This window comes from Bos indicus x Bos taurus, chromosome 6 (genome assembly GCF_003369695.1).
Source record: "Bos indicus x Bos taurus breed Angus x Brahman F1 hybrid chromosome 6, Bos_hybrid_MaternalHap_v2.0, whole genome shotgun sequence".
Taxonomy (NCBI): Eukaryota; Metazoa; Chordata; class Mammalia; order Artiodactyla; family Bovidae; genus Bos; species Bos indicus x Bos taurus.
Window position 1 is genome coordinate 102,101,136 of NC_040081.1, and position 17,324 is coordinate 102,118,459.

General features: G+C 41.4%; 1 protein-coding gene across 2 annotated transcripts; it reads left to right on the forward strand.

Annotated features, from left to right (window-relative positions):
* The first annotated feature begins 319 nt into the window (after positions 1 to 319).
* On the forward strand, positions 320 to 16,986 carry DMP1 (dentin matrix acidic phosphoprotein 1). Of its 2 annotated transcripts, XM_027544988.1 has the most exons (6): positions 320 to 431; positions 7,242 to 7,316; positions 8,042 to 8,089; positions 10,927 to 10,959; positions 11,550 to 11,597; positions 14,254 to 16,986. In XM_027544988.1, the coding sequence occupies exons 2-6, from the start codon at positions 7,257 to 7,259 to the stop codon at positions 15,601 to 15,603; spliced, it is 1,539 nt and encodes a 512-aa protein (XP_027400789.1). In that variant the 5' UTR covers positions 320 to 431; positions 7,242 to 7,256; the 3' UTR covers positions 15,604 to 16,986. The 2 variants fall into 2 exon arrangements, with proteins under 2 accessions (XP_027400789.1, XP_027400790.1); XM_027544989.1 differs by lacking the exons at positions 10,927 to 10,959; positions 11,550 to 11,597.
* The last annotated feature ends 338 nt before the right edge of the window (positions 16,987 to 17,324 follow it).

Below are 17,324 nucleotides of genomic sequence, written 5' to 3' on the forward strand. Positions count from 1 at the left end.
CATCCTTGGGTCTGCTGGGATCTGCCAGTGGGTGGAAGACATTGTCATTGTTTATAATGCTCATATAAGCCTGCATGGATGTGAATGACATATATTTAGAAAGCAAAATAAAGCTTTAGGAAGATCTTCAATTTAATGGAAACTAGTCTAGTCATTTGGGAACCACAAGAGCTTTTTAGGGCAAATCTGCTTCTGCAAGCTGGAGGAAGTGTGGGTGTACTGAAGTCCCGGTCACACCTTGTGATGTCAGTCACCCCCAGCCCGAAGTTGATTGGCTGTGAAGAGCTGAAGCAGTGTTTAAATTCCTGCACCATCAGAGAAGTGTTCAGAACCTCAACCCAAGAGAGGCTTCATTGTTACAGATTTCCTCTTCAAGAACTTCAGCCTGATTGTTGAGCCTTTGGGGGAAAAGTCTTTGTTAATTGAAGAGGGTAAGATATTTTCATTCCTAAATTCTAAAAAAATAACTTCTGCTGTGTTGTTTGGAAAATATTAATATATGTACACGTTTGAGAAGCGTTATGCCATACAGAGAAAGATGGGGAGAACTGTGCCTTGGGTAAAAACGATTTCATTTGTACCTTTGCTGTTTATGCCAGTAAACAGCGGTATTAAAATGACACGTTGTCAATAGAGACAGGTGATTTTCTCAGTAACACTTTAATTAGATTTCTGCATGGTACTTCTGAAAGGGAGTTTATTTATCAAGAGGCAGATGGAAGGTCATTTTGAAGTTTGGCTTTAATTAGCAAAACAAATAAAGCTTTTACATTTAGGTTTTATGGGTATAGGTATGTTCATGGCCCACAAGACATAAAAGAATCTAAACTAGACTGGCAGAACTTTCAAAATATGGTCTTTTAAATTCAAAATCATATGATGGTATTCATCCAATAATATTCCTATGAATTGAGTAGCTGAAAGGAGATGCTAAGACCACTGAAATAAACCAAGGGTGTGTTACTTACACTACTTTTCTGGTGTTTAGCTGGATATTCATGTAAGCGTGATGTCTTACACACTATCTGAGTTCAATAAATGTTCTTCTGTTGTTTAGCTGTGTATTCATGTTAAGATGATATCTTACACACCATCAGAGTTCAATAAATGTAGAATATAACTATCTTTTAAAAACCTTTCTTAGTGTAGAGCACAGCAGTATACTCCTGTCCATCTGTACTTAAAACATTTTTTTGCATTTATCCCTTTTTTTCATCTTTATCAGAAGTGTCTGTCTTCCGTAACAGACAGTGGGAGCTGTGGTCAGGCAATGCTTTTCTGCATGATGTCTTGAAGATCCCATGTGTAATAGCAACACATCAAGGACTTGTCTTCTTCGGGAGTGATAGTGTCTGCTGACCCAGACTTTATGTTTAACTGAGGGCCAAGTAGACTATGCTATTGGGTTGGCCAAAAATGTCATTTGGGTTTTCCCATGGGTTGTTATGAAAAACTGGAATGAACTTTTTGGCCAACCCAATACTTTGTTCTGGTTGGTTAAAATAAGTAAACAACCAAACAATTTTCTAATGGACATTTATCTGTTAGAACCTCCCCCCTCTTCCTGAATGGTAATGTGAACCAATGCGTCTCAGATGCTAAGAGGCCTTTCACATTTATATTTAATTTGGCAACACCTAGGAGTTATTGTACTGTGGTTGAAAGCATCTAACAAAGGGATGCTTATAGCTGACCTCAAGACAATTACAGTTGGAATGACTGGGATTTTTATTGATTTACTTGGTTGGTTTTCTGAATTTCTAATAGAATCCATGTCCTGGTCAAAATGCACTTTATTTTAAAAAAGTAGTAACAAATCAAATTCTAGCTAATAGGGGTTCTGATTAGTTGGGTTCTGGGTAATTTTGCTTTTGTAAAACCAGCTTGACACACTGCTGTATACTCGAGTATCTAGAACAGTGCCTAGCTCATAGAACGTTCTCAATAGATATTTATTGACTGCTAATAAGTGGGTATATTGTTCATTAGTCTTATTAAGGAAGACAACATTAATCCAAACATAAGGAAAGTAAGCATGATATAGTGAGCCTATAATTTTTCAAGTTTTGATTTCCTTCCTTCGGCCTATCTCTTTCATTTTAGTTTACATAAAAGAAAATATATACACATGAATATTAACTTTGAGGAAATTCTAGAAATTCTGCACTACTTGAGGGTGGCCAGAGAGGAAAGAGATTGAAATACGCTTCTCCAGATCCAGAATATCTTCAGGAGTTGGATCTTCTCAACTCTGGGGAAAAAACTGGTAAAGGTTAAAAGCCTCTAAAACACACACTTCCAAACAGGTGAAACTCAAATTGAGGTTGTCAGTTCAGTTGCTCAGTCATGTCCGACTCTTTGCAACCCCATGGACTGCAGCACACCAGGCTTCCCTGTCCATCACCAATTCCCAGAGTTACTCAAACTCATGTCCATAGAGTCAGTGATGCCATTAAACCATCTCATCCTCTGTTGTCCCCTTCTCTTCCTGCCTTCAATCTTTTCCAGCATCAGGGTCTTTCCCAATGAGTCAGTTCTTCATATCAGGTGGCCAAGGAATTGGAGTTTCAGCTTCAGCATCAGTCCTTCCAATAAATATTCAGGACTGATTTCCTTCAGGATAACTGGTTGGATCTCCTTGCAGTCCAAGGGACTCTCAAGAGTCTTCTTCAACACCACAGTTCAAAAACATCAATTCTTCAGCGCTCAGATTTATAATCCAACTCCTTATAATCCAACTCTCACATCCATACATGACTACCGGAAAATCCATACCTTTGACTAGATGGACATTTGTTGGCAAAGTAATATCTTTGCTTTTTACTATGTTGTCTAGTTGGTCATAGTTTTTCTTCCAAGGAGCAAGCGTCTTTTAATTTCATGGCTGCAGTCACCATCTGCAGTGATTTTGGAGCCCCCCAAAATAAAGTCTGTCACTGTTTCCATTGATTCCCCATCTATTTACCATGGAGTGATGGGACCAGATGCCATGATCTTAGTTTTCTGAATGTTGAGTTTTAAGCCAACTTTTTCACTCTCCTCTTTCACTTTCATTAAGAGGCTTTTTAGTTCTTCGCTTTCTGCCATAAATGTGGTGTCATCTGCATATCTGAGGTTATTGATATTTCTCCCAGTAATCTTGAGGTTATGGATTTCCTTTTATTATGTGTTCTCATTGTAGAATGACGGCAGGTGCAATGTAAAAGTGACACTTACCAATCACTGAAGAAGAACTTGGGGTTCTGGATTCATCTCTTACGCTAGTAGATTTTTTGTTCATTTATTACCCAGAGTAGGGCTACTGCATATCTGCTTCTACATTTTTGATGTGGTTGGTTGAAAAGTTTATAAGAGTTTGGAGCTCTCATCTGGAATATACTTCACACAAGTATAATTATTTTTATCAAAAACACTCATTGAAAACCTAGCATAGGGCTTAAAGCTCTGACTTTAATGCTTGATAGCAGACTATATTCTACAGGAGGCAGCATCAGCTCTCTCAGGACCCCAGGGTGTATTTTATTTTAGTTTACCAGACTTCCACTTGGAAAATTGTGACTTTGAGTCAGGGTGCTAAATGGTATTTCTAGAAGCATGAGCAAATTGCTGCATCTTCCTTGCATTTCATAATATTCCATCCCCGCAAAACTGAACACTAGAAGCACGCCCGTCCTTCGTGAGACACACAACATTCATTAGTGTTAGAGCACTGCTTCATTGTTTTGTTATTTAGATTAGAGAGAAGCCAAAGAAAATACAAGAGAAGAACTCAATATTTGTTGGCCTTTTATCAAGACTGGAATATTTACTGGTTTTCAGAGTACCATGAAGTTATTACTATATTCAGATTTCACTTTGAAAATTAAAATGGTGAGCCATTAGACCTATGAAGCCAACACCATTGGCATACAGTTATTTTGATAGTATTGTATTCAGCAGAAACTTTCCTTATGAAATGAACCTAAGGGACTTCCCTGGTGGTCCAGTGGTTAAGACTTTGCCTTCCAGTGCATCAGGTGAGGGTTCGATCCCTGGTTGGGGAGTTAAGATCCCACATGCCTTGGGGTCAAAAACACCAAACATAAAGAAAAAAAACAAAAAACAGAAGCAGTATTGTAACAAATTCAATAAAGACTTTTTTTTTTTTTTTTTAAAGAAATGAATCTAAGAACTTAAAAGATGTTTTGATTGTGGTAACTAAAGTGTAAGGGAGGAAATTTTTTCCTCTATTTTCTTAGGGTCTCTGACTGGGCCTAAAAATTAAACTGGCAGAAGACAGAATAGCAGGAGAAGAGCCTACACGTTTTATTAAAATTTCCACATGTACACGGGTGCCTTCCCAAGAGAATGAGGACCTGAAGTGACTGCAACAGAAGCTTTTACAACTTTTAGGCAAAGAAACAATACATTTGTGAAGAACTGACAAGACCTAGGGGATCTGAGCTAGGGCCAGTAGCTTGTGGAGAAGTCCCCAGGAAGGTCGGGTTAGGTTAACAAGGTCTATTTGTACAGAATTCCCTCAGCCTTGCCTCCATCCCTGCTAAAGAGACTGTCTTCCCTCCCCCCGGGACAGGGGGCAGCTTTCACATGGGATTTATCTCCTGCTTCCAGGTAGGAAAAGGAGGATCAGAGCCCCCTTCTGGCATCTGCTCTTTCTTAAGTGCCTCCAGCTCAACAGAATTTTTGTGTCAGAGGCATATTTTGGGATGAGATATTCTGGTTTCCTTTGAAAGTTGGATTAGGCTTGTTTTAGGGGCAGCTGAGCATTTTCAGATTGTTGATATTAGGTGAAAGATTTGAAAAAGGAATCAAAATATTATTAAAGCACATGGACTGATATGAAGTGTGCTGAATTAGGATGAAGAAAATAACACAAAGCGTAGCGATGTTGACGCGGAATATGCTCAGGATGAGGGATGAGTGACCCCGTTGGACCATTTGGGTGTAGAATTGTAGAAATGAGGCAGGCACCTTCTCAGTCTCCTTACCTTAGGATTTCTATTGTTTTCCTGAATAAATTTAAACAATACGACTAGATGACTTCTTGAGCCCAGTGTTTCAGACGTTATTCAGTGTATCAGTCATTATTGAGCAAGGTACAATTATTTCTGGGATCAGAGGTTGAAGTCACTTTGGAGCACTTTTAAAAACAAACCCACGCTGATTTCCACCCTCAGCGGACAGATTTATTATCCTGTGGTGCAATTTGTGCACTGGTATTGCTGGTGGTAAAGAATCCGCTTGCCAATGCAGGAGATGCAAGAGATATGGGTTCCATCCCTGGGCTGGGAAGATCTCCTGGAGGAGGAAATGGTAACCCACTCTCTACCTGGAAAATTCCATGGACATGACTGAATGACTGTCTGATTGCTTTAAATCTCCCCAGGTGATACTTACATACAGCCAAGCCTGGGGATCTTTGTCTTATATAATTTTTGGTTTTGGTCTTGGCTGTGTGGCATGTGGGATCTTAGTTCCCTGATTAGGGTTCGAACCTGCACCTCTTGCATTGGAAGTACAAAGTCTTAACCATTGGACTTTTAGGGAAGTCCCTAGCTTAGATCTTTTGTCACCAGCATAGTATATTTTAACATTTAAAGACACAAATCAGTAGAAGTAAAGTCTCAAATCAGCCTGCAGGACTTTCCAAACAATGTTTGGACATCCATCTGTTAGGACAGCCCCAGGGCTCATGAGTGCCAGGCAAATTATTTTCCTTTTAAATCACTTCAATAACTTTTTACATTAGCATTGAGGACATTTATTTTTAGATATAGAACAAATTGCTTTTCAAACCACCAGTTCTTGAGGTGTGAAATGAAGCCACCCTCCAGGAAAATACAGTTTAATTTGGCAGGTTTCTCTCAGTGTGATTCACAAGTGTATCCCAAACCTCTAATCTTCCCTGGATCTTTCAGTACTGTGAATGACGCTGAAAAAATTTAGCATAATCATGTATAATGTATGACTAAAAGGAGCACAGTGGATATGGCACGCTCTCTGGAGCCATAATATGAAGGCTACATCATGGGTTTCTTGCAGATGAAGAAAATGCAAAACCAATCGAGTTTGTTTAGATGTTATTGTGAGGTTATAAACATGACTGAGGATCCCTGCATGTGTGTGTGTGTGTGTGTGTGTGTGTGTGAAGACAAATGCCCACATCTGTCAGTGGTATCAATAATGTAGTTTTGTGGAATGATATTTGCCAGTCTGTTCTGACACATTGGTCTGCATAATCAGTATCAAACTGAAAGATCAGAAATTTCTCTATTGCTCTTTCCTTACTTTTCCTTCATTTATCATAGCTTATGTATTAGTTAAGAAGTATTTATAGAGCTTCTTATTGAAAAGTTTTCAATTTATCTCTTGGGAGTGAAGTTTTTAAAAAATCCTAATAAACCTAATAATTCACACATATACTTCATCCACTGAAGTATACCATTGATTTTTTTTGTACACTCAGAGTTTAACAACCTTCACCAAAATCAATTTTAGAACATTTCATTATGTCCAAAATTCACCCATTAGCTGTCACTCCAACACCTCATCTTCTCTTTAGTGCTCAGTTGCTCAGTCATGTCTGACTCTTTGCAACTCTTTGGACTGTTGCTGGCCAGGCTCCTCTGTCCATGGGATTTTCAGGCAAGGATACTGAAGTGGGCTGTCATTTTCCTTCTCCAGGGGATCTTCCACACCCAGAGACTGAACCCACATCGCCTTTGTCTCCTGCATTGCAGGAAGGTCCTTTACCTGCTGATCCATCAGGGAAGCCCTGATCCCCTCTGTGCTCTGTTGTGCTTAGTTGCTCCAGCCCTGGGCAAACACTTACTTTCTGTCTCTATAGATTTGCCTTCAATGGACCTTTCCTATGAATGGAATCATACAGTATATGATCTTTGGTGCCTGGCTTCTTTCACTCAATATAATGTTTGCAAGATTCCTCTACTTTGAAGCATGTATCAATACTTCATTCCTTGTTATGGCTGAATAATATTCCATTGATGGACAGGGAGGCCTGGCGTGCTGCGATTCATGGGGTCGCAAAGAGCTGGACACGACTGAGCGACTGAACTGAACTGAACTGAACTGAATATTCCATTGTATGGATATAGTGCATTTTATTTATCTATTCATCAGTTAAAAAATAAACTCATCTAAATATCCATCGAAAGTGTTAAAAGTTGAAGCTCTTACATTTCTTTGGTGTGAAGAAAATCATCTTCTGTCTTTCATCACAGGTAGGGGTGACACAGATGGCTACGAAGACCACCATCCTGCTTATGTTCCTGTGGGGACTTTCCTGTGCTCTTCCAGTAAGTATCAGGATAGAGATGTATGAAAAAGAAACCTTTATATCTAACACTGCACATGTCATTTATTATAAGCTAAACTTTGGCCACCTCATGTGAAGAGTTGACTCATTGGAAAAGACTCTGATGATGGGAGGGATTGGGGGCAGGAGGAGAAGGGGACAACAGAGGATGAGATGGCTGGATGGCATCACTGACTCGATGGACGTGAGCCTGGGTGAACTCCGGGAGTTGGTGATGGACAGGGAGGCCTAGTGTGCTGCGATTCATGGGGTCGCAAAGAGTCAGACATGACTGAGCAACTGATCTGATCTGAACTGAACTGAAAGTGGTTGTGCATGTTCCAGTCAGATGACAATAGTAAATTCCTAGGAAGATTCTTTCTTTAAAATATCATCCAATTTATCCCTTATTCTGCTCGGACAGCATTCATATAGGAAGATGCTCATTTTCTTCCTTATAAGCCATGGTTCTCAAAATGTTATCCCCAGACCAGCTGCATCAGGATCAACTAGGACCTTGTTAGAAATGTAAATTCTCAGGTCCTAACTCAGACCTACAGAACCAGACTCTCTGGGGATGGGACACGGCAACTTGTGGTTTAGCAAGGCGATTCTTATTCTTATTCATGCTAAAATTTGACGACTACTCCTTCTAACTATGTGATATGTGAACACCTGCTACCTTGGAAATTTCTGGAGACTGACCATGTGTACCAAATTTTCTAGGTAGCCAGGTATCAAAATACTGAATCCAAGAGCTCTGAAGAATGGAAGGTGAGTAGAAATAAGATTTTTGGAAATATTTTTATTTTAGTATGTTATTAGTATAACCAAATTGGCTTCACTGCAAATGTTGAAACTACTAATGATTTTAATGAACACATTAGTAACCTGAGATATAGAGGGTAAGGGCTATGATTTCTAGTTCTTATAAGAAAATGTAGTTTATATAATGCTTTGACTTCAACTTAATAGTGTAATTTGGCGAGGAAGCATTTTTTTCCTTTAGCTTTATTTTCATGATCGGTCTGTGTGGTAGAGCAAGGGGATGGTTGACAATGAACCAAGTTTGTCCTTGAAAAATTAGGACTAGAGATCTGTTTTATCAGATGTCTGGTAGGCAAGAGGTTAGGAGGTCAAGTCCTGGAAGGGGGGGGAAAGAAAGAATGAGAGAACACCAGAGTCTTTGGAATGAGAGCTAATCCAATAGTTCTTAATGCTCAGTAACTCAGGAGCCATTGCCAGACACAGTTCTTTGTTTTGCTTGTGTTAACTTTTTGAATCTTCACAGTATCCCCAATGAATTAGGTATTGTATTTTATTCTTATTTTACAAATGAGAACTCTGAGACACAGAAAATAACCCAATCTGTATAGGTAATATGGTTAATTAGGGTTCATGCCAGACTTTGAACCCAGGTCACTCTGGCCCCAGAATCTGTATTTTTACTGAGTGTTATATCCTTCTTGGAAAGGAACCAGGTCTAGGAAGTCAGCAGCTTTTCAAGATTGGAGCTACAGTTGTCACTCCGTATCCATAAGGGATTTAGTTCTGGGACCTCTGTGGATACCAAGATCCATGGATGCTCAATGCTTATATAAAATTGCATAGTATTTTCATATAACCTGTGCCCATATTCATGTATACTTTAAATCATCTTTAGATTACCTATAATACCTAATAAAATGCCATGCAAATACTTGCTGGAGTGCATCAAGTACGTTTTGCCTTTGGGAACTTTCTGGAAGTTTCTCTTTTTTTCTTTCTTTCTTCCCTTCTTTCCTTCCCACCTTTCTTTTTTTCCCTACTATTTTTGATCTGAGGCTGGTTGAGTGTGTGGATGTGAAACTCATGCATATGAAGGACTGACTGTACACGTGAGGGTTAAAATCTTAACTTAAATCAGAATGTGTTTTATTACCTATTTCCTGCCGGCTTTTACATATGCTACAGCTGGTTGTTTAGTTACTAAGTTGTGTCTGACTCTTTGAGACCCCATGGACTATAGCCTGCCAGGTTTGACACAGCTAGGGCATAATGCTAGGGCTTTCCTGCTGACTCAGACAGTAAAGAATCTGCCAGCAATGCAGGAGACCTGGGTTCGATCCCTGGACTGGGAAGATCCCCTGGAGGTGGGCTTGGCAACCCACTCCAGTATTCTTGAGAATACTGGAGAATCCCCATGGACAGAGGGGCCTGGCGGGCTACTGTAGTCCGTACAGTCCAGGCTACAGTCTGGCTATGGTCCGACTTGCAAAGAGGTGGACATGACTGACTGATAAAGCACAGGGCACAGTACTGTTAGTGCTGGCTAGATAGTGTCCAAGGCCTGAGACAGGGTCCTGCCCCTGCTTGAGGCTGGAATAGGCATTGCAAAATTTCTTACATGAACTTTCACCAGGGATGTCCTTGAGCTGGTTAGTTTAAAAGCAGCTGCTGTGGATCCTTTCGTTTAGCCAGAGTACCACAAACATGCAGTAGTCTCAGGCCTAGCCTTAGCATGAGAAAAATAAGAATGTCTGTCTCCCTTCCACCCTTTAAGTGACTGGAGTAGAGTCTGCCACGGTGCCTGGGGCAGTGTCGCAGGCCAGAGACTTAGAGTGACCATGGCTTTTCCGTCTAGGAGAGATCCCCAGCCCAGGACTGCCGAGAGGTTTGCTGAAGATGTGCTCCCAGCAGCTCCTCTCTGCTCTCGTTGGCACCTTGGGTCTGCACACCCATCACTTAGCCGCTTTGAGCCACATGGGATTCGGGACTTTTGTCCTGCTCAAGGGGGAGGAGGAGAGTAGGTGGGGAGAGGGGACCAGAGATGGTACAGGCATTCTTAGAGCTCTTATAAGATTAAAGAAAGTAAAATAAATCAGAACTGTGACTAATTTTCAGACTTAGCATTTTGCGATTTTGGTGATCTTACATGACTCAAGACAGGTGGCTTTTTTCTATTCAGTTTTGTCCACTACTCAATTTCATAAAGGATATTTTATAATCCTTTTGAGTGTTCTCAAAAGGGATCATTTCTTCAGGTTATATCATACTGAATGGTCTCAAGAGGCTTTCATAAGCATTAGCCAAATTCCTCCTCACAGCAACCATGAGCAATAAGCAAAGTGGTTGCTAATATTCTAAATTTAGGAATAAGAACCTGACATCACAGAGGTGACGTGAATTGTCCAGCCATTAGAGTTTACCTAAGACCTAAGTGTTTCCTGAAACACATGAATTTCAGTACTACCCTTAAGACAGTTTTCAGGGCTAAAACACAAGCCAAGGAGTGAATTGACACTTTAAATCTGGGTTTATGAGTTCTAATGCTATTTTTTCTATCTTATATTTTTTCTGGGTTGTGTATATTTCTTCAAAGAAATTTTATTTTTCTCTAACTATGGGAAATATGAAAATCTTCTAAGTTTTTTTATATACAAGACCTTTTTATGCCATTGGTCTCACATTCATTCATTTTTTTAGCCATTTCATTATAAAATATCATTAATACTCATGTAAATATAAAATATCTATCAATAAGCTAAAAAAAACCCTAAAATTATTATTAATGTTTGCAATGATATGATCCACCTCTGAAGGAGTAACTTGTTTTCCTCCCTTTGCTACAGGGTCATTTGGCTCAGACACCAACACCACCTTTGGTAACTATCTCATTTATTTTTCCAAACTTTAAGCTTTTTATTTTGTATTGGGTATAGCTGATTAACAATGCTGTGGTAGTTTCAGGTGAACAGCAAAGGGTCTAAGCCATACATATATATGTATCCATTCTCCCCCAACCCACCCGCTCCCCCTTCTATCCAGACTGTTGTACAACATTGAGTAGAGTTCCGTGTGCTATGCGGTAGGTCCTTGTTGGTTATCCATTTTTAATATAGCAGTGTGTCCATGACCCTTCCAAACTCCCCAACACTCTAATTTATTTTTTGGCCCCAGTGATAAATATGGAATGAAGAGCATGTCTACCTCTGAATTCTCCCACTCTTTTTTCCTTCCTATTTTATAGGACTTTTTGTATTTTATAATATTCTTTTGTATTTTAAAATATTTTATAATATTTATTTATTATAAACATCTCATAAAATCACTTTGACTCTCTTCTCATCATCTCAGGCCATTTGGAAAGCTGTAAATCCAAACCACAATTTTTGATGCACTCCATGTTTTCTTTCCTTTCCTCAGGAATTACTAACATGAAAAATAAACAACAACATTTTTTTTTTCTTTTTAGGAGAGCAGTGAGTCATCAGAAGAAAGTAAACTTAGCTCAGAGGAACAGGTAATTAAACAGACCTTTCTTAACTTTCCAGGCTACTTAGGAGTTGAAGGAAATGATGTTAGATTAAATTACCTGGTGACTGTTCTAAATATAAGATGTTCTAAACTTTGGTTATGCTGTCTAAAAAGTCCTATAAAATAGGAAGGAAAAAAGAGTGGGAGAACTCAGAGGTAGACATGCTCTTCATTCCATATTTATCACTGGGGCCAGATGATAGACACTGTGGCCCTAAATGTTCCTCTAGTTAAAGAGAACACACTCACACACACATACACAGAGAGAGTCATAAACTCTGTTAGACAACAGCTTGCTCATAAATCTCAGATATTGCTTTTACAACTGGAGCAGTTCAGACCAGGCAGAGAAAAACATTCTGGTTCATGTGAGATACCTTCAGCACCTGAAGAGTGCCTCTGTGCCCAGAATCCTGCTAGACCGCTAGAGGAGAGACTAGCTCTTGCCCTGAGGAAACTTTAAGAGGACAGTTGCTTCAGTAATGACTTTTTTAAAAAAATAGTTTCTCATCTGTGGCCCTGGGAGATAGAAAAGCTGACTTAGCTTGAAAGTGAAAGTTGCTCAGTCGTGTCCAACTCTTAGCAACTCCATGGACTATACAGCCCATGGAATTCTCCAGGCCAGAATACTAGAGCGGGTAGTCTTTCCCTTTTCCAGGGGATCTTCCCAAGCCAGCAATCGAACCCAGGTCTCCTGCATTGCAGGCAGATTCTTTACCAGCTGAACCACAAGGGAAGCCCAAGAATACTGGAGTGGATAGCCTATCCCTTCTCCAGTGGATCTTCCTGACCCAGGAATCGAACTGGGGTCTCCTGCATTACAGGTGGATTCTTTACCAACAGAGCTATGAGGGAAGCCCTTAGCTTATATCTCTGTAATAAAAAACTTGCTAGCATCTTTTTTCTTCCCTTCTGCTTTCCTATGCCTTCCCCCCTGTCCCCGCTTTTCTCCTCCCCCTCCTTCTTCTTTTCATTTTTCTAAGACATTTAGTCATTGGTTTCTTAACTGTCCTGTCGTTTTAACCAAACTCAATCCCCTGGGCTCCAGCTAACCTAGGAGCTGGGTTTCTTCTAGGATGTAGACTAAAGATTCATCAGACGAACATTGTGTACATTTATAAGCATAGAATTGGGGAAACGCTCTTTTTGGGGAGACCTTGTGATTTATAACCTCCATGTTACATTTATAAGCATAGAATTGGGGAAACGCTCTTTTTGGGGAGACCTTGTGATTTATAACCTCCATGAGCTCTTAGATGACAGCAACAGTTTTGGGGGGGTGCAATATGAGACTATTGAGGTAAGAAAAGCTCCATGGATGCTCAGTTCCAGCAGATTCATGTAAATTCTAGTGATGGGAAGAGTGTCATCACCCTGTATTCCCTCCCGTCAGAACTCAGACACTGATGAGTAGGGTCAGGTGGGAAAACAAAAAAAAAAAAAATGGGCAAGTTGCTTGGGCTTCCCAGGTGGCTCAGTGGTAAAGAATCTGCCTGCCAATGCCGGAGACGTGGATTCCATCCCTGGGTCAGGAGGATCCACTGGAGAAGGAAATGGCAACCGACTTCAGTATTCTTGCCTGGGAAATCCCATGTAGCCTGGAAGGCTACAGTTCATGGAGTCACAAAGAGTCGGATACAACTTAGTGATTAAACAGCAGCAGTAGAGAGAGAGTAGATTTTTCCAGTGTGTGATGAATGAAGGCTCACGGACATTCCTTATCTGAGTAGAGCATCCAATTGTTTTATTTCTGGGGATCATCCCTCTGAGCTACACTTAGAATTCAGATATCACCCCAGGTACACTCCTTCAGCTGAGCCTTCTATAGGCAACTCTCTGCCTGTGCAAACCAGTATAAATATGGTTTTGGTGAGATCTATACCTTACTGCAATATTATACTTTCATTTCAGCCAAAGGTTTCATTCACCTGCTCTAATACATTTCCATCCCCAGCCCCAGAGTTGGTTTGAAAAAAAATCTGAGTCATTTCAAAATCACCCAGTATTTTAAAAAACCTCTATTTTAAACCAAATAATTTGATGAGTATATCTTCCCTAGTGGCTCAGACGGTAAACAATCTGCCTGCAATGCAGGAGACCTGGGTTCGATTCCTGGGTCTGGAAGATACTCTGGAGAAGGGAATAGCAATCCACTCCAGAATTCTTGCGCCTAGAGAATCCTATGGACAGAGGAACCTGGTGGGCTACAGTCCATGGGATCGCAAAGAGTCAGACATGACTGAGTGACCAACACGTTTACTTTCACTGTTTTAAACCAAATAGTTTGAGGAGTATTATAAATCAATTCTTTAATTTACAAAAAAATTTCTGAAAGTATCCCTTAAGGACTCAGACTTACAATATGATTTGAGTTTCATAAACGTAATTTCTAGAGAACATTTTGAAAAGATTTGTGCAGCACTGAGTGAATGGTGCCTATGGAAAATGGGATGACTTGACTTTCAACTTCCCTTCCTTCTTTTTAACCCCTGTTTGAGACATTATTGAGCCATAGAACTGAACATGGCTTAGATGAGGGACACAGGAAGAAGAAAACAAAAACAGCCTAGATGGGCATTAGGTACAACCCTCTAGAGCAGCTCCTGGGGGTACTGACCATGTCTCTTAACCCCAAACTCCAGGCAAATGAAGACCCCAGTGACAGCACAGAATCCGAGGAGGTCCTGGGCCTTGATGATCAGCAACATGTTCATAGACCAGCTGGCGGCCTCTCTCGGAGGGGAGGAAGCGAAGGTGATAATAAAGACGATGATGAAGACGAGAGCGGAGATGACACCTTTGGGGATGATGATGGTGGCCCAGGACCCGAAGAGAGACGATCAGGAGGGGACTCCAGGCTTGGAAGCGACGAAGACTCGGCTGACACCACACGATCCAGGGAAGACAGCACCCCACAAGGGGATGAGGGGGCCCGTGATACCACCAGCGAGAGCAGGGACCTTGACCGTGAGGATGAGGGGAACAGCAGGCCCGAGGGCGGTGACTCCACTCCAGACAGCGACAGTGAGGAGCACTGGGTGGGAGGCGGCAGTGAGGGGGACAGCAGCCACGGGGATGGCTCTGAGTTCGACGATGAAGGGATGCAGAGCGATGACCCGGGCGCCTACAGGAGCGAGAGGGGCAACTCCCGAATAAGCGATGCCGGCCTCAAGTCAAGAGAATCGAAAGGGGACGATGAGGAGCAGGCAAGCACCCAGGATTCCCATGAGAGCCCAGCAGCCGCGTATCCCCGCAGGAAATTCTTCCGGAAGTCTCGTCTTCCTGAGGAAGATGGCAGAGGGGAGCTTGACGATAGCCGCACCATAGAAGTCATGAGTGACTCCACCGAAAACCCCGACTCCAAAGAAGCCGGCCTTGGCCAATCCAGGGAACACAGCAAGAGTGAATCTCGACAAGAGAGTGAGGAGAACCGGTCCCCGGAAGACAGTCAGGATGTCCAAGACCCCAGCAGCGAGTCTAGTCAAGAGGTCGACCTGCCTTCTCAAGAAAACAGTAGCGAATCTCAGGAAGAGGCGCTCCATGAGTCCAGGGGTGACAACCCCGACAACGCCACCAGTCACTCCAGAGAACATCAGGCGGATAGTGAGTCCAGTGAGGAGGACGTGTTGGATAAGCCCTCCGATTCAGAGAGCACATCCACAGAGGAACAGGCTGACAGCGAATCCCATGAGAGCCTCAGGTCCTCGGAGGAGAGCCCAGAGTCCACTGAAGAGCAGAACAGTTCTAGCCAGGAGGGCGCCCAGACCCAGAGCCGGAGCCAGGAGAGCCCGTCTGAGGAGGACGATGGTAGCGATTCCCAAGACAGCAGCAGATCGAAAGAGGACAGCAACTCGACCGAGAGCGTGTCAAGCAGTGAGGAAGAGGCCCAAACTAAAAACACTGAAGTAGAAAGCAGAAAATTAACAGTCGATGCGTACCACAACAAACCCATCGGAGATCAGGATGACAATGATTGCCAAGATGGCTATTAGCATGGGCGTGCCTGAGCGCCTCTCACAGACAGGCGTCCTGGAGGCTGGAGACTAGGGAAAATCATAACCGTAATTTATTGACGTTTGTATCAGAAGAATAGCCTGAGGCCATTTCATTCTGAAAGGAAATGCTCGATGTTATACTTGTTTGTGTCTAGGGTGTCATCAAACCATAGAGGTTTCAATAATGGAAAATGTCACTAGAACACCCTCCATGGGAGACCTAAGCAAGGAAAGATGTGTGTTGTTGCTTCACAGCTGAAATAGTTCCTAACTCATTAACCTAACGCACAGTTACACAGGTTGTGCTATGTACCAGGCACTGCACTGGGTGGCGAGGAGGTCAAGAAGCTTAAAGACTTGTCTCTTGCTCCTGAGGAGAAGGTTTTGTTGTTGTTCAGGCTCTAAGTTGTGTCCATCTCTTTGTGACCCATGGACTGCAGCACACCAGGCTCCTCTGTCCTCTCCTAACTCCGGAGTTTGCTCAAATTCATGTCCATTGAGTCAGTGATGCTATCTAACCATCTCATCCTCTGTTGCCCCCTTCTCCTTGTGCCTTCAATCTTTCCCAACATCAGGGTCTTTTCCAATGAGTGGGCTCTCCGCATCAGGTGGCCAAAGTATTGGAGTTTCAGCTTCAGCATCAGTCCTTCCAATGAATATTCAGGGTTAATTTCCTTCAGAATTGACTAGTTTGATCTCTGAGAAGCTTATAGAGGGTAAATAAAGCTGAAAAGGGATAAATATGACAAAAGCAAGAATTATTACAATCCAGTGTGGTGATTGCTATTAACACAGATAATGAACAAAACATATGGATTCACAGAAGAGGGCGCACTTTGCCTTGAGAATTAGAGAGGGCTTCACAGCAGGAAAGACACTGGAGTCAGAACGTTGCATGGGATTTCAACATTTAAGGCTAGACAATTCTATTTATCCTTGGTATCAACAATAGAAAATCCTATATGAATAAACATTTAGTTTGTGAAAGTGTTTTCAAAATAGGGCTCAGTAATGTACTTCAGATAAGCAAAAATTCTTTTTTCAATTAACCCTTTTTGATTTTTTCCTTTTTTGTGTGTGTATGTGTGTGTGTGACACTCCCATGAGCGTCACCTCCCTTACCACTGGTGATGATATGGAGGACTGGGTGGGGGAGGGTGGAAAAATGAAATTCCTCTTTAAATAGACAACTATCAGCTTAATTTTTTTCTAAGATCAATCCATGTGCAAAGCTAGAAAAACTGTTCTTGGAGTACTCTATTTGTGTTGCACATAGCAAAATTGTGTGTATAGAATTCAATTGATTTTTGCCTAATACCCTTTGAAATGTTACCTCAACCTAAAATATTTGTTTTGTAATAAAGATTATAATATCCAGAAGTATGTGCTTATTTCTTATAGTGATGCCAATTTTTAGCATATGAAACAACTTTTCCTTTAAGACATGGCAAAATAGTTTATTAGCTTTCTCCCATTAAAACAGAAGATTTCCTTATTTCCTGAACATTTAATTTTATTGATAATTCAGGTCGCATTTGATAAAATTACTTTTCATGTTGCTTATGATATTTCACTAAATGGATCTGTTATGGATAAGGGGGAAAAGGGAAGCCAACCCTCAGCTTTTTGTATTAGGCCGCACCAAAAGTTCATGGTCTCTCAGATTGTCCGAAGTGTAAACTTTTGGAACTACAGGGACACACATTCTTTACACTGTT